Source organism: Coffea arabica, chromosome 2c (genome assembly GCF_036785885.1).
Source record: "Coffea arabica cultivar ET-39 chromosome 2c, Coffea Arabica ET-39 HiFi, whole genome shotgun sequence".
Taxonomy (NCBI): Eukaryota; Viridiplantae; Streptophyta; class Magnoliopsida; order Gentianales; family Rubiaceae; genus Coffea; species Coffea arabica.
The window spans coordinates 16,955,445-16,981,700 of NC_092312.1; the positions used below are offsets into that span (position 1 = coordinate 16,955,445).

General features: G+C 38.3%; 3 protein-coding genes across 6 annotated transcripts; 1 reads left to right on the forward strand and 2 right to left on the reverse strand.

Annotated features, from left to right (window-relative positions):
• Nucleotides 1-26,230, forward strand: LOC113726387 (kinesin-like protein KIN-12D). Of its 2 annotated transcripts, none has more exons than XM_072074764.1 (37): nt 1-445; nt 567-722; nt 816-899; nt 1,523-1,642; nt 1,740-1,853; nt 1,945-2,037; nt 2,109-2,269; nt 6,200-6,274; nt 6,368-6,455; nt 6,535-6,593; nt 6,688-6,751; nt 6,858-6,923; nt 6,999-7,175; nt 7,643-7,747; nt 7,892-8,127; nt 8,227-8,296; nt 8,383-8,448; nt 8,588-8,632; nt 8,715-8,794; nt 8,870-8,951; nt 9,515-11,221; nt 11,350-11,799; nt 12,123-14,882; nt 14,981-15,088; nt 15,162-15,283; nt 15,361-15,448; nt 15,585-15,659; nt 15,749-15,991; nt 16,084-16,182; nt 16,317-16,379; nt 16,464-16,522; nt 16,608-16,719; nt 24,872-24,982; nt 25,140-25,310; nt 25,430-25,495; nt 25,629-25,748; nt 25,869-26,230. In XM_072074764.1, the coding sequence occupies exons 1-37, from the start codon at nt 107-109 to the stop codon at nt 25,986-25,988; spliced, it is 8,754 nt and encodes a 2,917-aa protein (XP_071930865.1). In that variant the 5' UTR covers nt 1-106; the 3' UTR covers nt 25,989-26,230. The 2 variants fall into 2 exon arrangements, with proteins under 2 accessions (XP_071930865.1, XP_071930866.1); XM_072074765.1 differs by having other exon boundaries at nt 8,591-8,632.
• LOC113726756 (uncharacterized) lies at nt 16,974-17,676 on the reverse strand. The gene is made up of 2 exons (XM_027250628.2): nt 17,601-17,676; nt 16,974-17,521 (listed from the first exon to the last, which is right to left on the reverse strand). The coding sequence occupies exon 2, from the start codon at nt 17,484-17,486 to the stop codon at nt 17,073-17,075; it is 414 nt and encodes a 137-aa protein (XP_027106429.2). The 5' UTR covers nt 17,487-17,521; nt 17,601-17,676; the 3' UTR covers nt 16,974-17,072.
• On the reverse strand, nt 19,833-24,792 carry LOC113692265 (uncharacterized). Of its 3 annotated transcripts, XM_072074767.1 has the most exons (7): nt 24,399-24,792; nt 24,261-24,336; nt 24,139-24,173; nt 22,456-22,525; nt 22,282-22,373; nt 20,815-21,144; nt 19,833-20,712 (listed from the first exon to the last, which is right to left on the reverse strand). In XM_072074767.1, exons 4-7 carry the CDS (start codon nt 22,484-22,486, stop codon nt 20,062-20,064), a joined length of 1,104 nt encoding a protein of 367 aa, XP_071930868.1. In that variant the 5' UTR covers nt 22,487-22,525; nt 24,139-24,173; nt 24,261-24,336; nt 24,399-24,792; the 3' UTR covers nt 19,833-20,061. The 3 variants fall into 3 exon arrangements, with proteins under 3 accessions (XP_071930868.1, XP_071930867.1, XP_027066453.1); XM_072074766.1 differs by lacking the exon at nt 24,139-24,173; XM_027210652.2 differs by lacking the exons at nt 24,139-24,173; nt 24,261-24,336 and having other exon boundaries at nt 24,399-24,791.
• Nucleotides 26,231-26,256: the final 26 nt, after the last annotated feature.

The window sequence follows — 26,256 nt, forward strand, 5'->3', positions numbered from 1 at the left end:
GTCCACCAAAGCTACAACCTCAGTGCACCTTCGTACACCGGAAAAGCAAGGCAAAAATCGATTCGGTTGGGCCCAGAAAAGTGAATCAAGTTCAAATGCTGCAGAAATGAAGGGTGATGGGAATGGTAATACGCGGACAGTGGCCAATGTTGTAACCCCTCGGTCGACTAGGACTATAGGGAGGGCTAATAATTCCAGTTATTCAGAGTGTAATTCAACGCAAAGCACACCTACAAAGAGTGTGAGCAAGCCTCAAAATCCGGGATTATGTTTGGCTAGTGGTTCTAGGCCTCCTCCTAGTGGTGGTGCTCGGATGTCCAACTTTGCTGCTCTGTCTAAAGGGATACCAATTTCTTGTAATTCAGTTACTGTTGTCAATTCTGTCGAGGTCCCCCATTTTGAACTCAAGGAGGACCACTCATTCTGGTTGGAGCACAATGTCCAGGTAAGCTGCTTTTATTGATGTGCTATGTCTTTTCAGCTCTCGATGAATATATTTGTTTATTTTTTTCCTTACATTATTTGTAAAAGAGTAAATTTGGAAGCTAAGCATTGAATTTATTTAGGTTTTGATACGTGTACGGCCTCTCAGCAATGCAGAAAAGAGTACTCATGGTTACTCTAGGTGCCTGAAGCAGGAAAGTGCACAAACCATCACCTGGATTGGGCAACCTGAAACACGGTTCACATTTGATCATGTTGCCTGTGAATCAATAGACCAGGTATTCTATTAGATTAAAAAAAAAAAGCAATTACGAATGAATTTCTTGTGGAAATTTCCTTCGTCTAATATCGAAACTATTGCAATTTTTCAGGAAACACTTTTCAGGTTGGTTGGTTTGCCAATGGTGGAGAACTGCTTATCTGGATACAACAGCTGTATGTTTGCTTATGGGCAGGTATGAAATATAAATTGCACGTTCTTCTTAAAATCATTAGAAGTAAACTGGGGAGTGTATATATTGTTGGCTCTCATTTACCAAAGTAGAAGCCTGCAGAATTACCAAGCATTTCATAGGAAAGAATGCAACTGAGACAAAAATAAAATAAAATCGTAGGAGAGTATTTCCGAGAATCCCTATCAATAGATAGAATCTGATGCGTATCTTGACTGAACTAAAAGGATATATTACTTCTTATATTTGCTTTATTCTATTGTCTGGCTCTAAATGTCCTCTCCCGCTAAATATTTTGAGACTCTTCTATGGTTTTAAAATGTGTAAACTGTCAACAGTTTTACAATTTTCTGTCTCTCCTGGCTTCTTTGAATAACTATTGCCTTTCCTCTGCTAATTATACTTGGTTTTAGGTGTCTGTGTTGCTGTCAAAGTTTCCTCCTTTTCAAAATGCGGCAGTTTTTTCAGCTCTGGTTGTTCACTTGTGGTGTTAATCAAAATTTATTGAACCATTAAACCTTGTCCATATGTAGTTTGAAGTAAAATTGCTTTAATCTGCTTATCTTTTCTTGGGTTTAGCCTGAAGTCAATAGCTTGTCCTGAAATGTAAAAGTTAAACAATGCAGACAGGAAGTGGGAAGACGCACACAATGCTTGGTGACATTGACGAGCTAGAAATTAAACCCAGCTTAAATCGTGGTATGACGCCACGGATATTTGAGTTCTTGTTTGCAAGAATCAGAGCAGTAAGATTAACGCCTTTTCTTTCTTTTGTTCAGTCAACTTCTGATATAAGTATTTTACCATATTTGAACATGCTTTCTATGACTCTTTACCATTCAGGAAGAGGAAAGTCGTAAGGATGAGAAATTACGATATCATTGCAAATGTTCATTTTTAGAGATCTATAATGAGCAGATTAGCGATCTCCTTGATCCTTCATCAACAAACTTACAGGTACTTTCGGTTCTGCCTTTGTACTAATATGACTTTAAACACACATGAAAGGTTTCAGATGTTTTCTGATAATTAAATTTTCCATTTCAAGTTGCGTGAGGATATCAAGAAAGGTGTGTACGTTGAAAATCTATCAGAATTTGAAGTCCAAACTGTTGGTGACATTCTTAGACTTTTGAGACAGGTGACTACTTCTACTTAGTAATTCAATTTGGAAAATGTCTCTACATGCTGAGCTTTTATGTTGCTGCTTAGGGTTCTTCAAACAGGAAAGTTGCAGCTACCAATATGAACAGAGAAAGCAGCAGGTCACACAGTGTTTTTACATGTGAAATTGAGAGTAGTTGGGAAAAGGACTCCACATGTAATTTCCGTTTCGCACGGCTGAACCTTGTCGATCTTGCTGGTTCTGAAAGGTAGCGCTCTAATATAATCAAGCTTGCCATTCATTTATGTTAGGAGAATATTAGTATTCTTATAGATAATAAATTAGTAAGGGTATTCTTGTAAATAGTCTGTTAGGTTTGTACTCCTATAAATACTAGTTGGTCACTCATAATAGTGTGACTAGATGTTTTCCTCCCAAGATACCTGTTGACATGGTATCAGAGCAAAAGTCCTAGGGTTAGGGTAAAACATCTAGCAAATCACTGTTCACGCCGCACTGTTCATAGCGGCACTGTTCACGTATACTGTTCACGGCACTGTTCACGCCGATACTGTTCACGTAGTTACTGTTCATGCCGTTACTGTTCACGCGTTTGTCTCAAGTTTTGACCCGTTCTTTCGTTTGACGTGCTATTCGGTATGGTTGAAAGGTTTGTTAATACGGTTATCACTGACCAAGTTGAATCAAGTTCTTCAACACATGGGTCCCAGAAAACTGTTACTATATCTGAGGAAGATTATGTTAAATTCCTACAGTACCAATCTACAAATCACGCATCTCTTCCCTCTGCTTCTTTAGCACAAAAAGGTAATGACCCATGGATTATTGATTCCGGGGCTACTGATCATATGTCAGGTACCTCTAAAATTTTTTCTAATTTTCAAGAGTCAACTCCCTTTCCTCATGTTACTTTAGCTGATGGATCTACTACTAAAGTTAAAGGACTAGGCACTGTAGAAATTAATCCATCACTTCCGCTATCTTCTGTTCTTTACGTACCCAATTTGCCATTTAATCTAATGTCTGTTAGTAAGCTCACTAAATTTCTACAGTGTACAGTTACTTTTTCTCCTGATTCTGTTGTCATTCAGGATTTGAAGACAAAGAGGATGATTGGTGGAGGGCATGAGCATAATGGTCTTTATTTTCTCAACTTCAATGGTCCGATAGCATGTCCTGCTACTGTTTCTCCTCTTGAAATTCACTGTCGTTTAGGTCATCCGTCTTTACAAAATTTGAAAAAGTTGGTTCCTACTTTGAATCAATTATCTTCGTTAGAATGTGAGTCTTGTCAGTTAGGAAAGCATCATCGTGTTTCTTTTGCTCCTAGAGTCAATAAACGGGTTTCTGAACCTTTTTTGTTAGTTCATTCTGATGTTTGGGGTCCTAGTCGAGTCACTTCAAAGTTAGGTTTTAAATATTTTGTAGTCTTTGTTGATGATTTTTCCAGAGTTACATGGCTTTATTTAATGAAAGATCGTTCAGAATTATATTCCATTTTTTGTGCATTTGTTACAGAAATAAAGAATCAATTTGGTGTGCCTGTACGTATACTTCGCAGTGATAATGCGAAAGAATATTTTTCCACTCCTTTTAATACCTTTATGACTAAGTCTGGTATTATTCATCAGTCCTCTTGTCCTCACACTCCACAACAGAATGGAGTTGCTGAAAGAAAAATTGGGCATTTAATCGAAATTGCTCGAACACTATTGTTGCACATGAATGTGCCCAAACAATTTTGGAGTGATGCAATTCTAACTGCATGTTATTTAATTAATCGCATGCCATCTAATATTCTTGGAGGTCAATTACCTCACTCCATTCTTTTTCCTCATGAATCTGTGTTTAAATTGCCTCCTCGTATTTTTGGATGTGTGTGCTTTGTTCATCAGTTTGCTCCCGGGGTGGATAAATTAGATTCTCGTGCTATTAAGTGTATTTTCTTAGGATATACACGAGCGCAAAAAGGGTATAGATGTTACAGTCCAGTTTTAAATCGATTTTTTACTTGTGCTGATGTTACTTTCTTTGAATCCACTCCGTATTTTATCAAGCAAAGTATGTCTTGTGAATTAGACCAGTGTCCCTCTTTTTCCTCTCCTGTTTTACCAGTCCCTTCCCCTTTATTACCTGAGTTGTCTAGTCCACCAGATTCCATAGCTCGATTATCTCGTCCTCATCTTCAAGTTTACTCTCGTCGTTCCATGGTTGAGAAAGTTCCTGATATGCCACGCACTTCACCAATTAACTCTCAATCTTCAAATCCAGGTATGACGCCCTCCTCTGAGTTAGATCTTCCTATTGCTTTACGCAAAGGTAAGAGACATTGTACTTCCCATCCTATTTCTAATTTTGTTTCTTATTCTCGTCTCTCTATGTCATATTCTTCTTTTGTTGCTTCTCTTGATTCTATCTCTATTCCTAAGTCTATTACCTATGCTCTTAATCATCCTGGTTGGAGATTAGCTATGCAAGAAGAGATGTCTGCTTTGGAACAAAATGGTACTTGGGATCTTGTCCCTCGTCCTTCAGGTAAGCCTGTTGTTGGTTGTAAATGGGTGTACACTATAAAAGTGCAGCCTAATGGTTCTATTGATAGATTGAAGGCTCGGTTGGTAGCTAGAGGATTTACTCAGGTGTATGGAGTAGACTATTTAGAAACATTTTCTCCTGTTGCAAAGATTACCTCTGTCCGTCTTCTTATCTCTTTGGCAGCAACTTATAATTGGCCATTGCATCAGTTGGATGTGAAAAATGCATTTCTGCATGGAGATTTGGAAGAAGAGGTATATATGGAACAACCTCCTGGATTTGTTGTTCAGGGGGAGAATCCGCGGTTGGTTTGTCGTTTGAAAAAATCCTTATATGGATTGAAACAGTCCCCGAGGGCTTGGTTTGGCCGGTTTAGTAGTGTTGTCATGGAGTTCGGTCTGACAAGATGTGGAGTAGATCACTCTGTATTTTATCGGCATTCTAATGCTGGTAAAATTTTATTAGTTGTTTATGTGGATGACATTGTGATTACAGGTGATGATGTTGTGGGGATTCAGAAACTTAAATCCAATCTGCAGGCAAACTTTCAGACAAAGGATTTAGGTCATCTACAGTATTTTCTGGGTATTGAGGTAGCTCGGTCTAAATATGGGATTTATTTATGTCAAAGAAAATATGTACTCGATATGTTGAGTGAAGTTGGGATGTTAGGTTGCCGACCTGTGGATACTCCTATGGATCCCAATGTGAAATTAGCAGGAGATCAAGGTGCATTACTTGATGATCCTAAGCAATATCGAAGACTTGTGGGTAAATTAAATTATCTCACTGTAACGAGACCTGACATTTCGTTTGCAGTGAGTGTTGTGAGTCAATTTCTTGATACCCCTCGTACTAGTCATTGGGATGCTGTTATACGGATTCTCAGGTATCTTAAAAATGCTCCTGGAAAAGGGTTGCTGTATCAAAATCATGGACACAATGATATTGAAGGATATAGTGATGCAGATTGGGCTGGTTCTGCCTCAGATCGAAGATCGACTACAGGATATTGTGTGTTTGTTGGTGGTAATTTAGTGTCGTGGAAGAGTAAGAAGCAAACAGTTGTATCCAGATCAAGTGCAGAATCTGAATACCGCGCTATGGCTCACACTGTGTGTGAGTTGGTTTGGGTGAAGAGCATGTTACTGGAACTTGGGTTTGAACATAAACAGCCTATGAATTTAGTGTGTGATAATCAGGCGGCTGTTCATATTGCGTCTAATCCAGTGTTTCATGAAAGGACAAAACATATTGAAGTTGATTGTCATTTCATTCGAGAGAAATTGCTTGACGGGGTCATCAAGACATCTCATGTACCGTCTGTAGATCAATTGGCTGATGTATTTACTAAGAGTTTAGGGGGCTCTAGGGTGAAATATATTTGTAACAAGTTGGGTGCTTATGATATATATGCTCCAACTTGAGGGGGAGTGTTAGGAGAATATTAGTATTCTTATAGATAATAAATTAGTAAGGGTATTCTTGTAAATAGTCTGTTAGGTTTGTACTCCTATAAATACTAGTTGGTCACTCATAATAGTATGACTAGATGTTTTCCTCCCAAGATACCTGTTGACAATTTACAATGTCAAAAACATGAACTCCAATATGTATGCCACATTGCCTTCGCTTGCAACAGGCAAAAGACTTCTGGCGCTGAAGGTGAACGTCTAAAGGAGGCAGCAAATATCAACAAATCATTATCTACTCTAGGGTATGCTCAACATCATTAGATGCTGCTGCCAGTATTACCCTTTTGGTGGCAGGCTCCTATGTTTAACTTTATTTATATTTTTCCCTCTTGCAGACATGTAATAATGGTTCTTGTGGATGTTGCAAATGGAAGACCAAGGCATATTCCATATAGAGACTCCAGGCTGACATTTTTGCTTCAGGTCAAGTAAAAGTTATTTCTTGCTCGTCATTGAGCATTAACGTATACATACTTTTGTTCTCACAAGAAATGTAATACAGGATTCTCTAGGTGGAAACTCGAAAACAATGATAATAGCCAACGTCAGCCCTTCTATTTGGTCCGTACATAAGTTTTTGCTACTTTGATGCACTGTGCCTAGAATGTAGAGGTCCTGAAATTATATGGACTTTAACTTCATTTCTCTTCTTCAGCTCAGCTGCAGAAACACTGAACACTTTAAAGTTTGCTCAGCGAGCAAAGCTCATTCAGAACAATGTAAGCTATTTTCCTAGTGTATCTAACGTGATCCATTTTCAGATTCAACCAATATATTAGCTCCTATTTTTTTCTTTGTTTTTATCTCTCTTTTGTGATAAAATAGGCTGTTGTTAATGAAGATACTTCTGGAGATGTTGTCACATTACAAAACCAGATACGGCTTCTTAAGGTAGCATCTTCTGTTTTACTGATCTCAATATGCAATCAATCCAAAAATTTGATCTTTTATGGAACTATTCAACAGGAGGAGCTTTCTGTTCTCAAACATCAAAATGTATCCCGGGCTTTGACATTTGGTCCACTTATGGTGAATAATACACATGAAGATGGCAGTAGTTGCTATGAAGAAGCATTTGAAATAGATCAGCAGCCTTATTTACTTGATAAAGACAAAGGCAGTCTGAGATTATCTACTAAACAGGTATAATAGCTTCCTTTTTGTGCATAAGCCTTCTTGCATTTTTGATGTTTCCAGTAATTATCTGCCTCAAACATCAATTAAACGGAGAGGACATGGAGCATTTAGCGGCTGAGGGATCTAACGATGGGAAATGGAGATATCATCAGGCAATAGGACCGAGGATGAGATTAATTATTTTGTCCAACAAATGACAATTGACCATTAGTGTACAGAATGTGGAAGTAATTTTTGCTATTCATATATCATGGATTGTCCACTATGTCACTGTGCCACTCATGAATTAGTTGAATTGCAAGAGAAAAGCTCTATATAACCGATTCCTTTCTAGAATTAAAATACAATTTTAATTTTCATCTTTATGACTTCAAGATCTTTCTTGCTTATGAAATGCTTGTGATGTTTAATTTTAGAATATCTTTTTTTCTGCCATATCCAGCTATTTTATTCCTCAGTTTTTTCTTATCCAGTTCAAATCGTTGGAGACTACACTTGCTGGTGCTTTAAGGAGAGAAAAGATGGCAGAAATTTCTATTAAACAACTTGAAGCTGAGATTGAGCAGCTGAACCGTCTGGTAGTCCTGATCCTATCTTCTTATATATGTGCTTTTTTTCACAAGAAGAGCCACACTAATCACAAAACACAAGTTATATTGTCATATAGCTCTAAATTCTTTACTTGCTTGATTTTCCTTGCATAATAATACAGTGTTTCACAGGTGCGTCAAAGGGAGGAAGACACCAGGTGCACAAAGATGATGTTGAAATTCAGGGAAGACAAGATTCAACGATTGGAGTCTCTTCTTGGTGGATTAATGCCAACAGATGCTTACTTATTGGAAGAGAACAGGGAGCTTTCCAATGAAGTTCAGTTGCTTCGAGCCAAAGTAGAAAAAAATCCAGAAGTGACTCGCTTTGCCCTTGAAAACATTAGGCTTCTAGAACAACTTCGAAGGTAGGATTTCTAAGAATAAAAATCATGAGACATTCTAAGATACTTTTAAGAGTAAGAGGTATTGATTTTGGTCTAAAAGTTCATTATTTCTGCTGGTAGATTTCAGGACTTCTATGAAGAAGGGGAGAGAGAAATGCTATCAGCAGAGGTATCTGAACTTCGGGATCAGGTATTCAAGAATCTGAAAAACAGCCGAGATGCTTTTTCTGTTCTCAAGTTTGTGGCATGTATTAACACTATCCCCCTTTTCGACAGTTAATTTTTTCTCTTGACGGGACATTGAAGCAACTTAACCATCTAGACATGAGCATGCTGCCCAATGTAATCCTCTAAAGTACCTTTTAATCTCTTTCTACTGCCATTCCTGATTTAGGTTCAAAATTAGAATAGAAATAGAAGAGATTGTAAGTATCAAACCCTTAACGCCTTACATAATTAATTCTTTGTCCCTTTGTGACAGCAGCGCATAGATGTACTCGAAGAGAATGATTCAGTTCACGAAGAGGTTTGAATTCTCATCTCTGAAGAGTTGGGTGAAATTCCATGATCTTGATTTCTCATATCTGATATGTAGTCTTATATTGCAGTTAAAAAGGACACTGTGTGAATTAGAAGAATGCAGGACTAACCTAAACCGCTGCTTAGAGTACAATGCAAAGCTCAGCAGGTAAAGAGTTCGTTCCTGCTGCATCTTTTCTTCTTCTTTTTTTCTTTTTTGGCTCAACAATTTCAGACTCTGCAGGGAAGTTGAGGATTTGCACTCTTCATTAAGCATTAGTAGATCTGGAGCTGAGGAACAGGATGGCAATATTAAAGTCATTAAGGTAACTTTCTTGGACAATGGCACTCCATTTTATGGGTAGCTAAAGATCATGTTTGGCTCGGCAAGTGGATGAGGCCCATAAATATGCTTTTCTTGAGTTTTGCAAAAGGTCAAAGAACATTTCTTATTGAGGGATGTGAATAAACTTATTAAATTTATTCATCTTAACTGCTCTTGATCATAACATGTAATTAGTTATGTTTCGAGGAACAGTATATTTAAAATCTCTGTTAATATTGTTGTAAATAATAGCTAATGTATTAAACAGTATATTAACAGGAAGTTATTGAATAACAGTTCCTTTATAAGTGCAGAAGTGATGTGTAATGTGCAAGTCAATTTATCTAACATGAAATTCTGGTCTTTGTATAATTACAGAAGTGCATTTAGTAGGTTTTGTAGCTTAAGAACGTTTCAGGATGATTTGCAGTTCTTAGCATATGCATGAACCTTCTTAGTGGAGCATAATGACCATATGTTATTTTTCTTGCACAGTATGTGTCATGCAATATAGGATATGCACTTTCAAGTTGTTGATGAGGATAATTTTCCATGACTTTCCAGGAGTCCATAACGGAAGCTCCATCTTTCCATAATGAGCCAATAGAGGCTGCTCAGAAAGTGAAGAAAGAAACTTGGCCAGGAAATATGAATGAACAAATAGAAGAAGTTCTTGATTTGCAACTGGAGTTGGATATTGTGAAAGTTATTCTTAAAGAAGAGAGGTCTTACCGTCAGCAAGCTGAGACCAGGGCACAATCCTTGAACAGAGATCTTAGTCTGTCAAAGGAAAAGGTCCTTTTGATAACCAAACAGTGTAATGCTGTGGAAGAAGAACTAAAGGAAGCAAAATCCATCATTGAAGCTCTCGAGTCACAACAAATTCTAGTGATCAATGAGTTAGAGGAACTCAGAAACGCTAACACCCAGAACGTGGAAACTTTGCACAAACAGAAGCTTGAACTCTCTACTCTGAAGGAGCAAACTGGTTGTCAAGATTTCAAAAATCTTCCATCAACTACGCACAATGAAGATTGTTCTTTAGAAGAGAAGCTGAACAAGATGCATGCTTCTCTAGAAAAAGCCAACAGACTCAATAAGTGGTACCAAAGTGACAGAGCATTTCAGGCATCCAATGAAGAACAAATGGATGAGGTCCGTAGGCAGGTTGAGGCTGAAACTGCCGAGGTCATTGTATGCCTGCAGGAAGAACTTTATCTTCTTCAGCAAGAAGTCCAAGCAGGTAATGAGAAAGAGATGGAGACCAAAGAGAGCTTGGCAGTTTTGCAAACTGAAATAAAAGAATTGCAGGAAAAATTATCTTTGATGACCCAAGAAAACACAAAATTGAGCAAATTGCTAGAGAACAAAGAAAATGAATTAGCACAATTGTCTGGAGAATGGGATCTGTTGACCAATGAGATTGAAGCTGTTCTCCAAGGTGGGCATGAGTCCCTTAAAGATGCATCAGATCAACTGACTACTATCTCAAGTTCATTTCCCCAGAAAAGCAGTTGGATTTCTGCACAATTTGGAAGGATGGCAAAACACATTTTTGAGAAGGAATTGCTGATTGAAGAGCTCAACCATTATTTAGATGTTGCTTCCAGTAAAAGAAACGAAATGGAGTGCATGCTGAGTTCTTTAAGAGGAGCCGCTCTGGTTATGACTGAAGTGCACCAGCAAGAGTGCAGTAGAAAGGACAAAGAGATAATCCAGCTATCTTCCCAGTTGACTGCTGAATCTTCCACAATTCTTGAACTGAATAACAGAATCAAGCATGTCGAGGATCATCTTAGAAATGCTTCAACTTGTGCAACAGTTGCTTTTGTTATTGTGAATCGATTATCTGAGTTGAACTCTAATCATCTTGATGCATTAAAGCATTTGGATAAACAGCTCATGGAACTAGTAGAAACAAACACTAACAAGGATTGTGTAATTCAGAGTCAGGCTTCGATAATTGGCGAAGCAGAGAAGCAGGTTCAGTCTCTTAAAAAAGACTTAGAAGGGTTGAAGGCAAGCTGCAGTGATCTAAGTCTGAAGCTATCTGAGGAGCAGAAATGTGGTAATGCTTTGAGACTGGAGCTAGAAGACTATGAAGAAAAAACTATCTTGAAAACAGGAGAGAAACTTACAGAGTTCAAAAATGGTGTTTCAGAAGTGAGATCTTACATGAAGGAGTATGTGGAGACAATTGGAAGTTTTGGAGGACATGATTCTACAGAAACTTCTACATGCTTCTCAGTCAATGAAAATGATGACAAACGGGTAATTTAGCACTTTCCTTATTTAATCTAGCTGACTCTTTAGTTCGTTCACCCTTTAAAAAAGAATGAAGCATAAGATTTCTTCAGAATTTCATTTACTAATTGTGTCTATGTTGGTATTTGTTGCAGACAGGTATGGAGACAAAAGAAGCTTTCAAATGCATGAACTCATGTGCTGACGGAGATATAATATTTAAATCACCAGGATGTTTTGCTGACCTAGGAAATAACAGAAGTGGTGAGAACATTTTGGAGTGTCAAAATACTTTGAAGGATGTAAACAACAAAGATGCCACCATTATGCTTCTGAAGAAAGAAATAGAATCTGCTCTCGAAAGCTTGAATGGGGTGCAAGCTGAGATGTCCAAATTACGAGATGAGAAAGATAAATTCTACACATCCGAGAAAGAGATCCAGAGGGGCATTGACTGCATTGTGAATCAGGTAGTTCTTTTGCAGAATGCTATGGATTATTTTGAAGAGGAATCAAAATTCAGGATTGATAGTCTGGAATTTAAGCTACATGGGTTGGAAGAAATTGTGCAGTACTCTTGTAATTCCTGGATCAAGCAAAAAGAGGTAATCCATTCCAAATTTGTTGATTCTTATTTAAGTGGAATATCTAATAACTCAGGCTGCCTAATTTGATCGAGCAATAAGTGGAATTTCTGATCAATCTTGCAAAACTGTGAATGGACAAGCTCGTTCCTGTTTTTCATAATTGACAATACTATAAATAACCTAAATTTACAAGTTGGGGGTGGAAAAAATATTCACCTTCCTCTGTCAGATTGTGTATTTACCATTATCCTATAACAAATTCTAGTCTCGGCTATTAACTGAGTCCTAATTGATCGTCTCCCTTGTTAATACTTGATAATTTAACCTGTACTTTTTTGCAGTTGCTTGAGGCAGAGCTTGGGGATGCAAGGGCAGTTTCCACGCAGAAAGACACTGAAGCTTCCTGCATTCTTGCTAAATTTGAAGAGGTCCAAGACACCATGAAAGATGCAGATATAATGATAAATGAACTTATGATAGCGAATGAAACCCTAAAGCTTGAGGTTAAAGAGCTCAGGAAAAAGGAGGTTTCGCTAATTTGTGACAGCGATTCCCTTATCAGGCAAGTTCAAAGCTTGCAGATCATAAACGATCAGAAGAATTGCCACCTTGAAGAAGTCGAAAGACAGTTGAAATCAGATTTTGACACAATGAAGAGCTCAGTAATGGAAATGGAGTTGGTTTTTTCACAGGTCCAAACTGCTTCGATCAAAGATTGTTTGTCTGTAGCCTCTGATTGCCTTTCCATGAGGTCTTACTTTCATGACTCCATAAAGTTAATGAGCTCATGTCTTGAGGACATCTGGTCTGAGATCATTATCAAGGATTCTGCTGTGTCCGTTCTGCACCTTTGTCATTTGGGAATTCTCTTGGAAACAGTGACTGGATTAAATGCAGAAAATGGTTTGCTAAGCCGTGGGTTTGGTGAATCTAATGCAGTTATATCTGAGTTGAGAGAGCAGAATATCAAATCAAGGAGAGAGCTTGAGAGTTGCAGAAGTCTTGAGGGCAAGTTATTGGCTGACATCAAAAATAGTTTTGATCGCATATCCAGGAAAGAGGATGAAACTGGGGAACTCAGCATCAAGCTAACTACTTTTGAGCAAAAGATAATGGATCTACAGTTTCAAGAAGAGTTAATGTTGCAAAGGTCTAACCATATGGGATCAGAACTGGCAGTGCTAATGAAGGAGCTGGATCTTAGTAACCAGAATGTATTGGCATCTTTTCTAGATCGAGAAAGGTTGCTGAAAAAACAGGAGGAAGTATTCCGATCTCAGCAGGACAATTTTATAATGGAAATGTCTGCAAGAGATTTTGAATTTTTGATCATGTCATTGCAGTTAGAACAAGCAACTGCTATAAAAGCTGACATTGAGAAAGAACAGCAAAGTTCTATTGAAGTTCTTGAGACTTTCAAGGAAGACATGATTTTCCAAGTTATAAATGCAAGAGTAACTGAATCAATCTTGCTTGAGATAGAAGAAGAACATTCTTCTCTACAGAAGGAATTTGAAGTAGCAGGAAAGGAGCTGCAAGCAATGCTGTCAGAGCTTGACAAAAGGAATGCAACAATTTCTCAAATGGAAGATTTCAACAGAACTCTTCTTCTTGATGCTCAGTCATTAAATGAAGTTGCTTCTTTGAATGATAAATTGAAAGGTGAACTTGATGAGGAGATGGAAGCAAAAAAAATTCTGTCATTCCAGGTTGAGAAACTTAATGCTGAATGTCAGAAATTAATAGTAGACAAGAAGGTGATTGAAGCTGCTCTTGAACTTTCTTCTGGAGAAATCTCTACCCTTCAGCAGCAAAACCAGACATTGCAAAGTAATATTGTCTTGTTGGAAGCAACATCTCTTCAACTTCAGAATGAGCTCCAGATGAACAATTCAGAACTTAGCAAGTTCCACTCCGTCGATGAGATGGAGAAGTCAACTCATCGGGATATAGCAAAACTCAAAGCAGAAAATTCTTTGCTCCTACAGGAATTGGAGGAGAAGAAAGCTGAACTTATCTCATCCTTAAGGGAGAAGAACATCCTTGATGTTGAAAATAAAAAATTGGAGGATTTCATCTCTTCATTGGAAAATCAAACTGCAAAACTGCAGATAGATATGGATGAGGCAAGAGCAGAGGTAAATGAACTCCGCCTTTCTCAGTCTGTAGTCAAAGATGTCATTAAAACAAAAAGCCAGGATTTGCAAATACAAGTTGCTAGAGTCAAGGCTTTGCAAGAAGAGAAAGCTCTCTTGAGAGGTGAACTCAGAGATTACATGAGCAAGGGACGTGAATATCTAAATGCCTCAAGCTCGAAGTTTGTGAGATGTGTTGATTCAGTGGAATATTTGCATGCCGCAGGCAACAATATATGCAGTTTATCCTCTAAAGAAACTCTTTTGTTGGATGATATGTTCCAAGAACTATGTGTCGAGTTTGGAAGGATATCTAGGCTTTTGGAGGATTTTGAAAATCTAGAGAATTTAACTAAAGAGCTTGCATCTGAAACAGCTTCTTTACAAACTGAGTTACTGAGGAAAGATGAAATTCTTGGCGGACTGCTATTTGATATGAGCTTGTTGCAGGAGTCTGCATCTAATAGTATGGACCACAAAGATGAAATTGAAGCATTGTTGGGTTCTATAAGTTCTTTGGAAGATGAACTCCAATTAAAATCAGACAATCTCAATGAAGCTGTTGCCAGAGGCCAAGAACTTGAAGCTCAGCTGCAGGAGAAAATGAGGATAATATCCTGTTTGGAGTTGGATATTGCAAAAGAACATAAGGCTGTAAGATCACTCAAGAGTGAAAATCTTGAATTGATTGCCAGCATCGAAGATGCTTTAGAAGCTAAGAAGTCCATGGAGGAGGAGTTGGTCGAGAGAAGGAAAGTCAGTGAGAACCTTGAAACTGAGGTTGCTGAAATGGGAATTGCTCTTGCTGAAATGAACATAATGATTGAGTCCTTAAAATGTAATTTGAATGATGTTACTGTTGAAAGGGATGATCTCCATGGAGAAATGCTTGTTTTAAAGAAAGAGCTGGAGATGGCACGAATTAGTGCTGAAGAAAATGGAGCACTTGCTGCAGAAGCTCAAGAGGTAGTGCTAATTTGACATACCACTCTCTTTTTGTAATTTGGGAGATTATTCCAACTGCAATTATCATATAATACCTATAAATCTTGTTGTTTTAACAGATGGCAGAAATTAGTAAAGTTAATGTTGAAGGTAAGGAACAGGAGGTGAAGCTATTAGAGCGGTCTGTCGAAGAGCTAGAATGTACAGTCAATGTACTCGAAAATAAGGTAGTCAGTCTTGTTATACTTTTAGCTTGAAAGTCTTTATGCCATGTATTTACGTCATCTCCTGCTTCGTAAGGTCGAGATACTGAAAGGAGAAGCTGAACGGCAAAGACTGCAAAGGGAGGAACTTGAAATGGAACTTCAAGCTATCAGGCAACAGATGCATAGTGTCAAAAGCTGTGATTCTGATATGAAAAGGTTTGTCAAAGCACAAAAAGCAAACAAGAGTATCAACTATTTTCAATCTTGAAATGTTCATTTCTTGACATCTTTAGGAAACTTGATGAAAAAGAGAAAATCCTTGAAGAAGCCCTTCAGCGCATCCAAATACTTGAGAGAGAGATAGCTGCAAAAGATGCAGAGGTGCAGATTTTCTTCTTTCAGTTTTCTTGTTTCAGTGGCAATTTTGAACTTGTAATGTCTTTTCAGCTGTTCAGCACAATGATTTTTCTAACTGCTTTTATCATTTGGAAAGACTACTGAACTTTTTGTTCAACAGATCTCCAGATGCAGGGGTCACATCTCTGAACTAAATTTGCATGCAGAGGCCCAGGCTTCTGAGTACAAGCAAAAGGTACAATAGCAGCACACATGCTTTATACTTAAACAGTAGTTGTTAAAATTTTCATATCTCAGAATGATTCAATGAAACTTCAAAAATAGTTCAAGGTACTGGAAGCTATGTTAGAACAAGTCAAACAGGATGTCCCAGCCACCCATGGCACAAATTCATCCGCAAATAAGTTGGAAAAAAATGCTTCAAAGTCTAGGGGCTCTGGTTCCCCTTTTAAATGTATCGGTCTGGGTTTAGTTCAACAGATAAAGTCTGAGAAAGATGAGGAGCTTAGTGCAGGAAGACATCGTATTGACGAACTTGAGGCCCTAGCTGCAAGTAGACAAAAAGAGGTAGTGTTGATTCAATGGCTTTGACACTGATATTGGTGTAAGGAAATTTTGCTATGCTCGTTGATCAACTAACCAACCAAATCTTCTCTCAGATATTCATGTTGAATGCACGATTAGCTGCTGCAGAAAGCATGACCCATGATGTTATCCGTGATTTGTTGGGTTTAAAGTTGGACATGAATAGTTGTGCGGTAATTTGCAGTCTATCCTTGTGCTTTTCGCAAATGAATTGTTTTAGATGTAGTTCTCAAGTTCAGCACTAGTAGTGGTTTCGAATATTTTGGAAGTCTACTATTTTGCTAATAGAATTTTAATCTCTTATCAGAACTTGCTGGATAATCAACAACTACAAATGCTCATGGAGAAGGCTCAACTACATAATGTTCAGGTACTTTTAGCTGTATTGTCATGTTGATATTATTGGACATTTTCAAAGAAACTTTCACATATCCATTTATTCTTCTGCTTATAGGAGCAGGAAGTAGCTAAGCTGAAGCAGCAGTTGAATGAATTTATCAAGGAGAGGAAAGGGTAATCAAATGTCAAGTTTAACCTGATATTGATCTTTGTGCTATGATGATTCATCATATTTATGTCATTTAAAACCTTTCTTCAGATGGATTGCAGAAATTGATAGAAAACAAGCTGAGATGGTGACTACACAAGTTGCGGTGGAAAAACTGCGCCAGCGAGATCAATTGCTGACAACTGAAAATGAAATGTTGAAGGTTGTAGTCTTGTTACTCTTGTACTCAACAACTGACTGGTACATAGAAAACTATAGGCTCCGTTTGGATTAGCTGTTTTTGGGGTTGTTTTTTAAAAACAGCACTATTCATTTTTTGAAAAACACTCAATGTTGTTTGGATTAGTTGTTTTTCAAAAACAGAGTGTTTTTGAAAAACAAGCGTGTATGGATTCACTGTTTTTGAAAAACAACATTTAATTTTTTTTAGGGCTGTGTTCGAAATACTGAGTGCCATTTGCACTTAAACAATTATCAATTTTTTAATACATAGACGAGACATAAGTGTACAATTTATTGGGCCTACTATCTGAACAAATAATGACAGGAGATGTTCTACTGGTGCTGATAATAGTACATCATATCGGCTATTGCTCTCCTACTTTCATTCCATTCAGCAATTCCTGCAGCCGACATATCTGGTCCTTGTGCTGCTGGCATTGGGTTGAAGGGGTTTATGTTATCTGCCAATGCTATATCTGCTTCTTCTTCGGCAAAATATGCATCATTTGGAACATACTCGCGCATGAAGTTGTGCAAGGCCATACAAGCCAGGACAATATTATTTTGCGTAGCCATCATGTAATTCTGCATAGGGCCCTTAAGTATTAGAAATCGTTTCTTCAAGACGCCAAACGTACGTTCTATAATGTTTCTTAACGATGCATGACGTTTGTTGAAAAGTATCCTCACTGCCCGCTCTTGCGCGGTTCCCCGTGCACCTTTAAATGGAGCCATAAATCCTGTCATATTCTGGTAAGCTGCGTCCACCGCATAATACTTCCCTGGCATAATGAAATTATATTTATATAAACTTTGAAGACGCATTGCGGAAAGGAATTATGTGATTTAATCTGGACTAACCTGCTGGTGGCCACGGAAATGCACAATTAGGATCTTGTATGACTTCTTGTAAGATTCTAGAATCATGTGCGCTACCCTCCCACCCTACCCTGACATAAGTAAATCTCATGTTGTGATCACACACGGCTAGAACGTTTTGTGATAAGCTACCATGCCGGTTCCGGTAACGTTCCCTGTCTTCGGCTGTACACCAGGCCGAAACATGTGTTCCGTCAATCGCTCCAACGCAATCCTAATAAAAAAAAAAATTCTAGACATAAGTTGGTCACAGCTGTTAGACAAAATGAAATAGTAATTTGACATAGTAGCTCATAACCTTAAACCAGGGCCAAAACAAAGCACTGTTCTGTATTCTTGGATGGGTTGTGTGATAATCTACCGGTCGGACCAGGTCGCGTCCCAATCGAACGAGAGATCTAAGGCAGCGTCGTAGATGGCGGTCCGTTGTCTCGGGAGAATGTTGGAATCTCTCGGCAAGCACCCTATGTCGCTCATTATGGCTCAAACACAGCAGGCATATAGCAACGGACTCATGAATCCCCACCCGTTGTGTCGGGTGGGGCACCCAATAGCCCCTCTGAACCAACAAGTCACACAATTGGAGGAAAAGGGGAGCTTCCATTCGAAGGTTGTCGAATATTCTGTCTCGATGGCCGTTTATCAGCTCGATAACATATTGAGGACCTGACTGTGCACTATCTCGAATTCTTCGCCGCTGGCCCGAGTTGATGTACGGGTCGAATAAGGCCAATCCAGCAAGAATAAAGGCAGCGAAGGCCAACATGAGCTCCTCGTCGTCCGAGTCATCAGATGAGTTCCCACCATTCACATAACCATCATACTCCATTTCGTTCAATCTGTGCGACTGCGTTGGACGTGAATCTGAAAAAAAAAAAGGAAAACAGAGATATCATTCAAAGCCAATCTTAATTTGCCAAAACAGAGTAGGAAATATAAAATTCAACATATACATGGACCAAAATTGAACAAAAACCTATTGGCCAACAAATTTATAGCCAAGAGGATAAGTTCTTGGTTTGTAAGACAAGAGGATTGGTTTGTAAGCCAAGAGGATAAGTTCTTGAAATATATAGGCTATTCGATTGGTTTGTAAGACAATACGATAAGTTCTTGAAATAGCCTAGAGCCTTCGCCAACCAATTTATAGCCAACAAGTTGAGGAATCCAGTAGAAGTTTTGCATCGTACTTCATAAAAAGAATCTTACATCTTCTTCAAGCAAGTCACGTATTCTTGAAAGAATTGTCCAAGTAAGACATATTCTTCAAAATAGTTGTTGAAGTAAGTCATATTCCCTACTTAATACTTGCTCTAAAAATGATCATCATACCTAAAAGCACCTATTTTCCTTCCAAAAGTTGCTTTTTTCTTGTCCCTTACTTCAATTTTGAATAAGTCTTTGTTGAAATGGACTTTTGTTGAAATGGACATCCATTTCAGCGGATGTTGAGATAAGTCTTTGAAATGGACATCCATTTCAGCGGATGTTGAAATTGATCTGCCAATTAGTTGTTGAAAGACTTTTGTTGAATAAGTCTTTGTTGAAATGGACATCCATTTCAGCGGATGTTGAGAGGAATTTCAGGCCAAGATAGATAGATCATCTTTGTTAAAGTAAGTAAGGAATTTTCTTTATTCTTTATTAAGATAGATCATCTTTATTCTTTATTCTTTATTCTATCTTTGTTAAGATAGATAGATAGATAGATTATTCTTTATTCGAAAATTCAGGCCAAGTAAGGAATTTTGTCCCTTACTTGAATTACTTCATATAATTCTTGAAGTAAGTCGCACAATTGAGCTGCGTGGATGAAATTAGACATATTCTTGAAATAAGTGACACATATTCTTTACTATATAAACTGTACGCCAAGTAAGGAACGTTATCCGTTACATCTTTCTTATTATCCAACTCTTACAATTTTTCTGAACCTACTATTCCTGACATTCCAACAACAAACATAGCAATAAGTAAGGAAAAAACTGCCCTACGTATTCCTGACATTCCAACAACCTGCATGGATGAAACTATCACTCTTAATAAGTATCACTCGAAACAGACATAGCAATAGCCCAACCAGTACATTTCCTAAAAAAAAAAATGCGATCCAACAACAGTCATATCACCATGATTTGTTATATCCAACCTAATAGAAACGAACACAAACCAGTTTTAAATGAAACAAAAAAAAATCTTCAATCCGCAAACCAATTCTTAAACAAAGGCATCATGAATTTAATTACTCAACATTCATCCGCAACACAACAACTCAACAAACCAGTATTCATCCGCAAATTCAAATATACAAACCACAACACTCAGAAAGGATAAAGTCCAAGTTCCGGTAGCAAATGCTACACCTAACAGATCTCAAATACAAACAAACATTAGGCAACAACTCAAGTTTCAAATAAATGCTCCTGATGAACAACGAAAGCACCTAAAAGGGGGGTGGGGGAGGGGGCTCCTGAGAGTCAGGGGGGAAACAGCCTTTTAGCTTCATCCAAGTGATGCGGTCGGCGTCACTTGCAGCTAAATTCCAAACATCCAGCTCTTGTTTATCCTTCAATATCTCAGCTGCCTTGTATTTGGCCATGAAATTGACGTTCTCAATAAGTTTAAGTTGATCCATGGCAATTTCATAGTCGGTTTTCTTCGATGGATCGCGGCCAGAACGATTCTTGTCCGGAGAACTAACTGAGGCACTCGTGCTGGAGCTCTTCTTCCGACTAACCAGTGACTCGATGCTTTCACAGACCCTGAGATATCTATCGGTCACTGAGCCAGAAGCGGTGGACATGGGACTACAGCCAGAGCCATCACCCGACTTCCGCTTTCCTTTCCCCCCCTTTCCTTTCGCTTCTTTTGGCCCCCGTACCTCAATTTCAGCTTCCTCGTCCCTGCTGGACCTTGATCCCTTTCCCCGTGCAAGCCGGGCAGTAGTCTCCATTTCTCGCTCATCGGCTGAAGTACGGAGCTCGTTCTCGAAGCCAGAACTGAAGTCTCCCGTCGCTCCTTGGTTGACGAAGACTTCCTCAAGCAAATGGTAGACGGTGCAGTCATTCCGAAATTTGCCGTATTTTGGGTTGACCTGACAAAACAAATTCAGCCAAAACAGGATTTAATGGAATATTACACGTATGAAATGACAAAACAGTTTATATAAAAAAAAAGGCACAGAAAATGTGGATACCTGCTCCATCGCGGCCCATTGGCTATCATCCATAAGCCATGTAAACTTCTGGCTATCCCAACCCATTCCCGTTCCGCGCCTCTTAAAGGAAATGTACAGCTTGGTCTCCCCGCGCAATGCATAGTACTTGCCCCTTATACTATCCTCAGTAAACGAGGTGCCGTACTGCCCGTTTAACCGGCGCTGAATTTCGGGAACCACGTAGGAACTAATATTGTCCCTAATTTCACCCTGTCTATGCATCTCAACAAGGTGGTTGGCAAACTGGATTTCGTGCTGCCTAGAGTAATTACAACGCTCCTTCTCTGGATGGCGCCTTTGTTTTCTCATCTTAATAAGCCATACACAAATCCAGTTGAAAAAAACAGATTGTAAGCAGCTTTTTAGAAAGGAAAACAGATTGTATTGCATAAGCGGCTAAATTTTATTTAAAGCCATTTAACACTTATGTGGATAACCCAAATCTGTCGGCCATTAAATACACTTCTTCTATAACCAAAAAATCATGAGGATGTAATGAGGATCAAGCCAAATCATGTATTGTAATGAGGATCAAACCAAATCTGTTAACAAAATGTAAAAAATCTAGAACTAAAAGTTAAATTGAGCACTCATCCAACATAACACTAGCAAATCAGCACTGTTCTGTATTTTGGTAATGTGAAGTTTCGCTTTAGTTCGTAAGCTCCTTAACTCTGTTTTATTCCAATTTAAAACTTCAAAGTTCTTTTCCTTCCACATTATCCATATAAAGAGCACCCAAATCCAAAAATGCACATATAACTCTTTCCCACATAAAGTCAAGCCAAGAAAGAAGACTGTTCCAGTTCAAGACAAAAGTGATCTCAAAAAACAGGTGCTGAAAGCTTCTTCTAATAGTAGACAGGATGTAAATTAATAGTTCTTTTTTTCAGAAATTTAGACCAGTTGACACATGCATTTTTCTTCTCCGAAATGCCACCACTGTCCAACCAAATGGAAAGAGCTTTCCAGGACAAGTAGAGTACTATTTCTGGTAGAGGAAGTTTTCCATATTTGTTCCTCATATATTGATTGAAACACATTGGACGATAGCTTATGGCTTAACAGTACATATACTACACATCAATATTAACATCCTGTCAGTGTTACTTTGAACAATGGAAATAGTCCCTATCATGTCCTCCTCACAGCAAGGCTCTGTTCTTAGCATGGACAGCCAATATTAACATCCTTTCGCTTTAGCAAATCAGCACTGTTCTGTATTTTGGTTATGACAAAAACGAACTAAATAACAAATGCTACCATGCATAGTGAAATCCGACAATAATATTCAAGGCAATGAGGTAAAAATGTTCGATTTTGCTGTTTCGTGGGACAGGGAAGAAGGTCCAACTTTAGAAGAGTCAGCCCCCTAACATATTATGACTAAAATGGTGTTTCAGACACATAATAATGGAAAAAAAAGTACAGGAGGTACAATGGTACCTTGTAGTAGTTAGAAAGGCACTGCCGAATATCGTTTTCCGCCCAATCAGACCTGGTTCCAAGAGATTTCTGGATCCCAATCGGCTTCAATGCTGTGTCAACAACAAGGATCGTCAACTACTAGACAACCATACTATAGAATGCACTGAACAAAGGGGAAATTGGCAAATATACCTTTGGCAGCACGGCGGGTAACAGGGGGCATGAAATCCTAGCCAGCGGCAATATAGAGCGATAAACCACCCTGTATAAGCAAATGGAGAGCAAGGAGAAGTTAGAATGCTTTATAAATTCAGTTGCTTTTGGGAAATCAAACTGCCCTAAAATTTGACTCTCGACATCTCATCGCGCAAGTTTGAAGTAATAAAATAGCTACATAAATATTTGGAACATGTAGCAACAGCCGTCGAATATTCTGTCCAGGTTTCAATCAAGAGAAAATATTATGCGACAACCGAAAGTTTCAGAAGTAAGCAAATTATAGACAACTAAGGAACTCAAATTGAGTTAACTTTCCACATCCACAAAAGAGAAAAAGAAAGTGCTAATTGAATCATCAAAGAGGGAAAAATGGTAAGCTTTTTGAAGTAGAGATCAATCTGGATACTATTCTTCTTGATTTAGTTAGAGTTATGAGTGCAATCAGATCAGTTGTCCTTAACTTGTTGAGTGCACACACAGATGACAAGAAATTGAAGAATAAAGATGAGTTCTCTACAATCACATATATACTGCTCCTGCAGATTCTCCTGAGATTAATCTAACAGGTACACAAAAAAGTGATGCAATACCACCAATATCAATCATACCTCCTATCAAAAAATTGATAGAGAATGTTGACATGACAAACAGAAGGTACCTGATGCCAAAAACAACACCTACCAAGCATCTTTACTAAGAAGAATAATAGGAAAGGTCTAAGCGTACTGAAATGGTGATTGTTGATGACTACAGCCAGTTCAGTCTAACAAAAAAGCGGTTTACAGGGTGATAATGAGACAGGTTACATGTTGGATTAAGAGGTACAATGCTCCCTTTGAACTTCTAAATCTTTGTAATCCTACATGACTTCGCATAAGTTTTACAATTTACTTGTAATCTAATAGATGAAAATGGACATTAGAGCATCTTAAGCCAAACCCAAGACTGTAACGTAAGCTTTAATTTGCATTCAGAAGAGAAAGTGAACATTTCTAGACCAAACTTAATTAAAAGTAAACACCACAAACAATTTATTGGGATTTGCTGCATGTCAAACTAGTTAGGCATTCATTGCAAGCACGACCTTCTGCAGCTAAAAATTGGTACTTTGAAGTATTCATTAATAGCTTTCTATGGAAAAATTTACATGAAATTGGTACAAGGCCGAGCTAACCACAATCACATCATATAATTTACAGTTTGGACAAGACCAGGATTTCACCTCGAAAGTTATCCAGAGAGAAAATAAGTGATATAATCTGAACGATTCTCTATTTTGGAAGGGGATAAACAAATCAAGCAATTTCCAGGATTTGTCCATTCGGTAATAAAGGTATATAATCTGAACGATTCTCAATATGATAGATTGAGTACTGGTAGGAAGTAAATCAAATTCAAAAACAATGGACTTGGTGCTGTTCCTTCCATTATTGAAATCTCAGACCAATACCAAGACCAGGACAAAGTACAGGACAAGAAAACTTTAAAAAGAGCTCCCCATCTGATATGGGAAATCGCTCCGACACAGAAAGCATGATACAGAGCTAACAAGCTCCCCTTCCCCTTCCCCCGTTTTTCACAATTCTTCGGACAAATGCATCAATTCGACTGACTATGAGAACCAGTAAAACAAGCAGAATGTAATTTACTGCGTACCATCTTAAATTAGCATCCAAGATTTCCAGGAAGGCCTGAATATAATGGATTTTACTTCAGTTATTACATACAGAAAATGATATAATCATAGGGGCGAAGGATTTGATATCTTTGTTGCTGACCTAAAGATTTCAGACACCCAACAGACTCATGTTCGTGTGATAAGCTTCCCCAAGGTCAAAACGCAACACTCCCACCCTGGTTTACCTCATATAATCAGCCCTGGAAAAGGTAAAATAAGCAGGGAAATCAGAGCTTACCTTATTCGACCTGCACAGCGAAGATGCTCTACCGTCGGTTGCTTTTTGGAGCTGAAGACCCGCCGTGGTTAAGTGTCTCAATCGTAGGAAAAGGGCTGTGATCGCGGCGTAAATGGGCTCAGATTCACGTCATTGGTTGCAGATCCGGTGAAATTTTGCAGATCTTGAATCCACTATGGTTTGCTTGTTTTTTTCAAGAGAAGCGGCTAGAATGTTTGCTTGTTTGGGAAAGTGATATGAGGGTTGAATGGGTGTCAACTGTCAACGATAGATGCAGTCCGAGAACAAGTCTTTTGGCAATTTTTGTCAAAACGACGTAGTTTTGTCATTTTTTAACTGTAGACTTTATTGTAACCAAAATACAATTAGTGGTTGTTTTTGAAAGACAAAAACAGTTTTAGCAAAAATTGACAATCCAAACGGAGCAATAATTGCTAAACATGTTTTGGCGTCTATGCCTTCTATCTGCTCAGATGGAGAACCTGAATTATAAGAAGAGGACTACAGAACTAGATGCAGAAGTAAAGAAGTTGTCCGGCCAGCAAAATCTCCAACAGCGAATCCATCATCATGCTAAAATCAAGGCAAGCTTTTTTGTTTTTCCTTTCTACAGAACCAGATGGAATTATTTTTATTCTCAGATTGATCTTTACAACATATCAATTGATCTTCTTAAGAAAACAATGCCCTATCATCTGTGCAATCAATTGAGAATCTGCAATTTCTTGTTAACTGTAACAGGAAGAAAACAATATATTGAAGAGGCAGAACGATGAACTTAGTGTGAAGTTGAGAAAATCAGAGGCTTTGCTTTCAAGGGTGAAGCAAGAGCTGGCTCAGTTTCGCATAGCTGATGGGAGAAGTCCCTGCATCAACTTTGATGAGGAGCAACGGTTAAACGACAAGTTGATGGTTAGTCCTACATGAGAGCCATATTTAGCCTCAAGGAATATGACTTTTGCATCAGTGTATTTTGAGAGGCATGATATTGTGATGGTACAATTGTGATGAAGTTGATCATTTCTTCATAGGAAACTGAGACAGAGAGATTCCAATTGGCACAGGAGTTAGTCAGCCTATGTACCAGCATACTAAAGGTCAGAATTAGGAGAGACTCAAGAACCTCATTCCGTTATACTTTGACGTTCCTTTTCACAGGAGAACCTTGCTTAAAAGTTGATAAGTGCTCATGAACCCCTGTAGCGTATCTTATTTGAACCAAATGTGCAGGCTGCTGGGATAACAAGGCCAAAGTCTGAAGTAAATCTGGCGGTGGCTGAAGAAGCGCTTGATCAGCTCAAGAATAGGGTCAATGCCCTAGAAACAGAATTAGAAGACGTGAAATTGAAGGTAGATTGAAATCATGTTACATTTTTAAACTAATTAAAGAGGGATTTCAATGTTAACATCTGTTATATGGCCATATAATGGCATCCAAAATCTAAGATGTCATTAGTTTCTCCTTTTCAGAATAGAATGAACAAAGAAAGGATCAGATTGTCTGAGCTCATGCCAGAAACCTCCACTCCGTTCAGCTCACGAACAGACCCCCGCCAACAACCGACACTGCTTTCTGCTTTTGACCGATAATTCCAATTGCTGGTTTGGATGGAACATTACTGTTAGCTGCGTGCTAGCATTTCTTCATGTTGTACATAGGGCTATCAACACTATTCAGTTTGTTTGTGCACATAAATACTCTCATATATATATATATAGCTTAGTACATATGAGAACCCAATGAAATTGTTGTTTGTACCTACTTTGTTTTCTTCAATAATCTGTTTCTCTCGTCATAAATATTATGCACCGAAAAGATATCAGTTGCGCAATGACTTTTGTTGATTTTGTTTGTCGA

Bases quoted from the DNA above. Each gene is read 5' to 3' on its own strand.
- LOC113726387 (XM_072074764.1), top strand. From the start codon at position 107: ATGAAGGGTGATGGGAATGGTAATACGCGGACAGTGGCCAATGTTGTA. The intron at 6,752-6,857 runs GTAAGCTATTTT...GTGATAAAATAG, and splicing joins CAAAGCTCATTCAGAACAAT to GCTGTTGTTAATGAAGATAC. The intron at 16,183-16,316 runs GTAATTTGCAGT...ATCTCTTATCAG, and splicing joins TGGACATGAATAGTTGTGCG to AACTTGCTGGATAATCAACA.
- LOC113726756 (XM_027250628.2), bottom strand. From the start codon at position 17,486: ATGACAGGATTTATGGCTCCATTTAAAGGTGCACGGGGAACCGCGCAA.
- LOC113692265 (XM_072074766.1), bottom strand. From the start codon at position 22,486: ATGCCCCCTGTTACCCGCCGTGCTGCCAAAG. The intron at 22,374-22,455 runs GTATATTTGCCA...TTGTTGACACAG, and splicing joins TACCCGCCGTGCTGCCAAAG to CATTGAAGCCGATTGGGATC. The intron at 21,145-22,281 runs GTACCATTGTAC...TGGCTTATTAAG, and splicing joins GCCTTTCTAACTACTACAAG to ATGAGAAAACAAAGGCGCCA.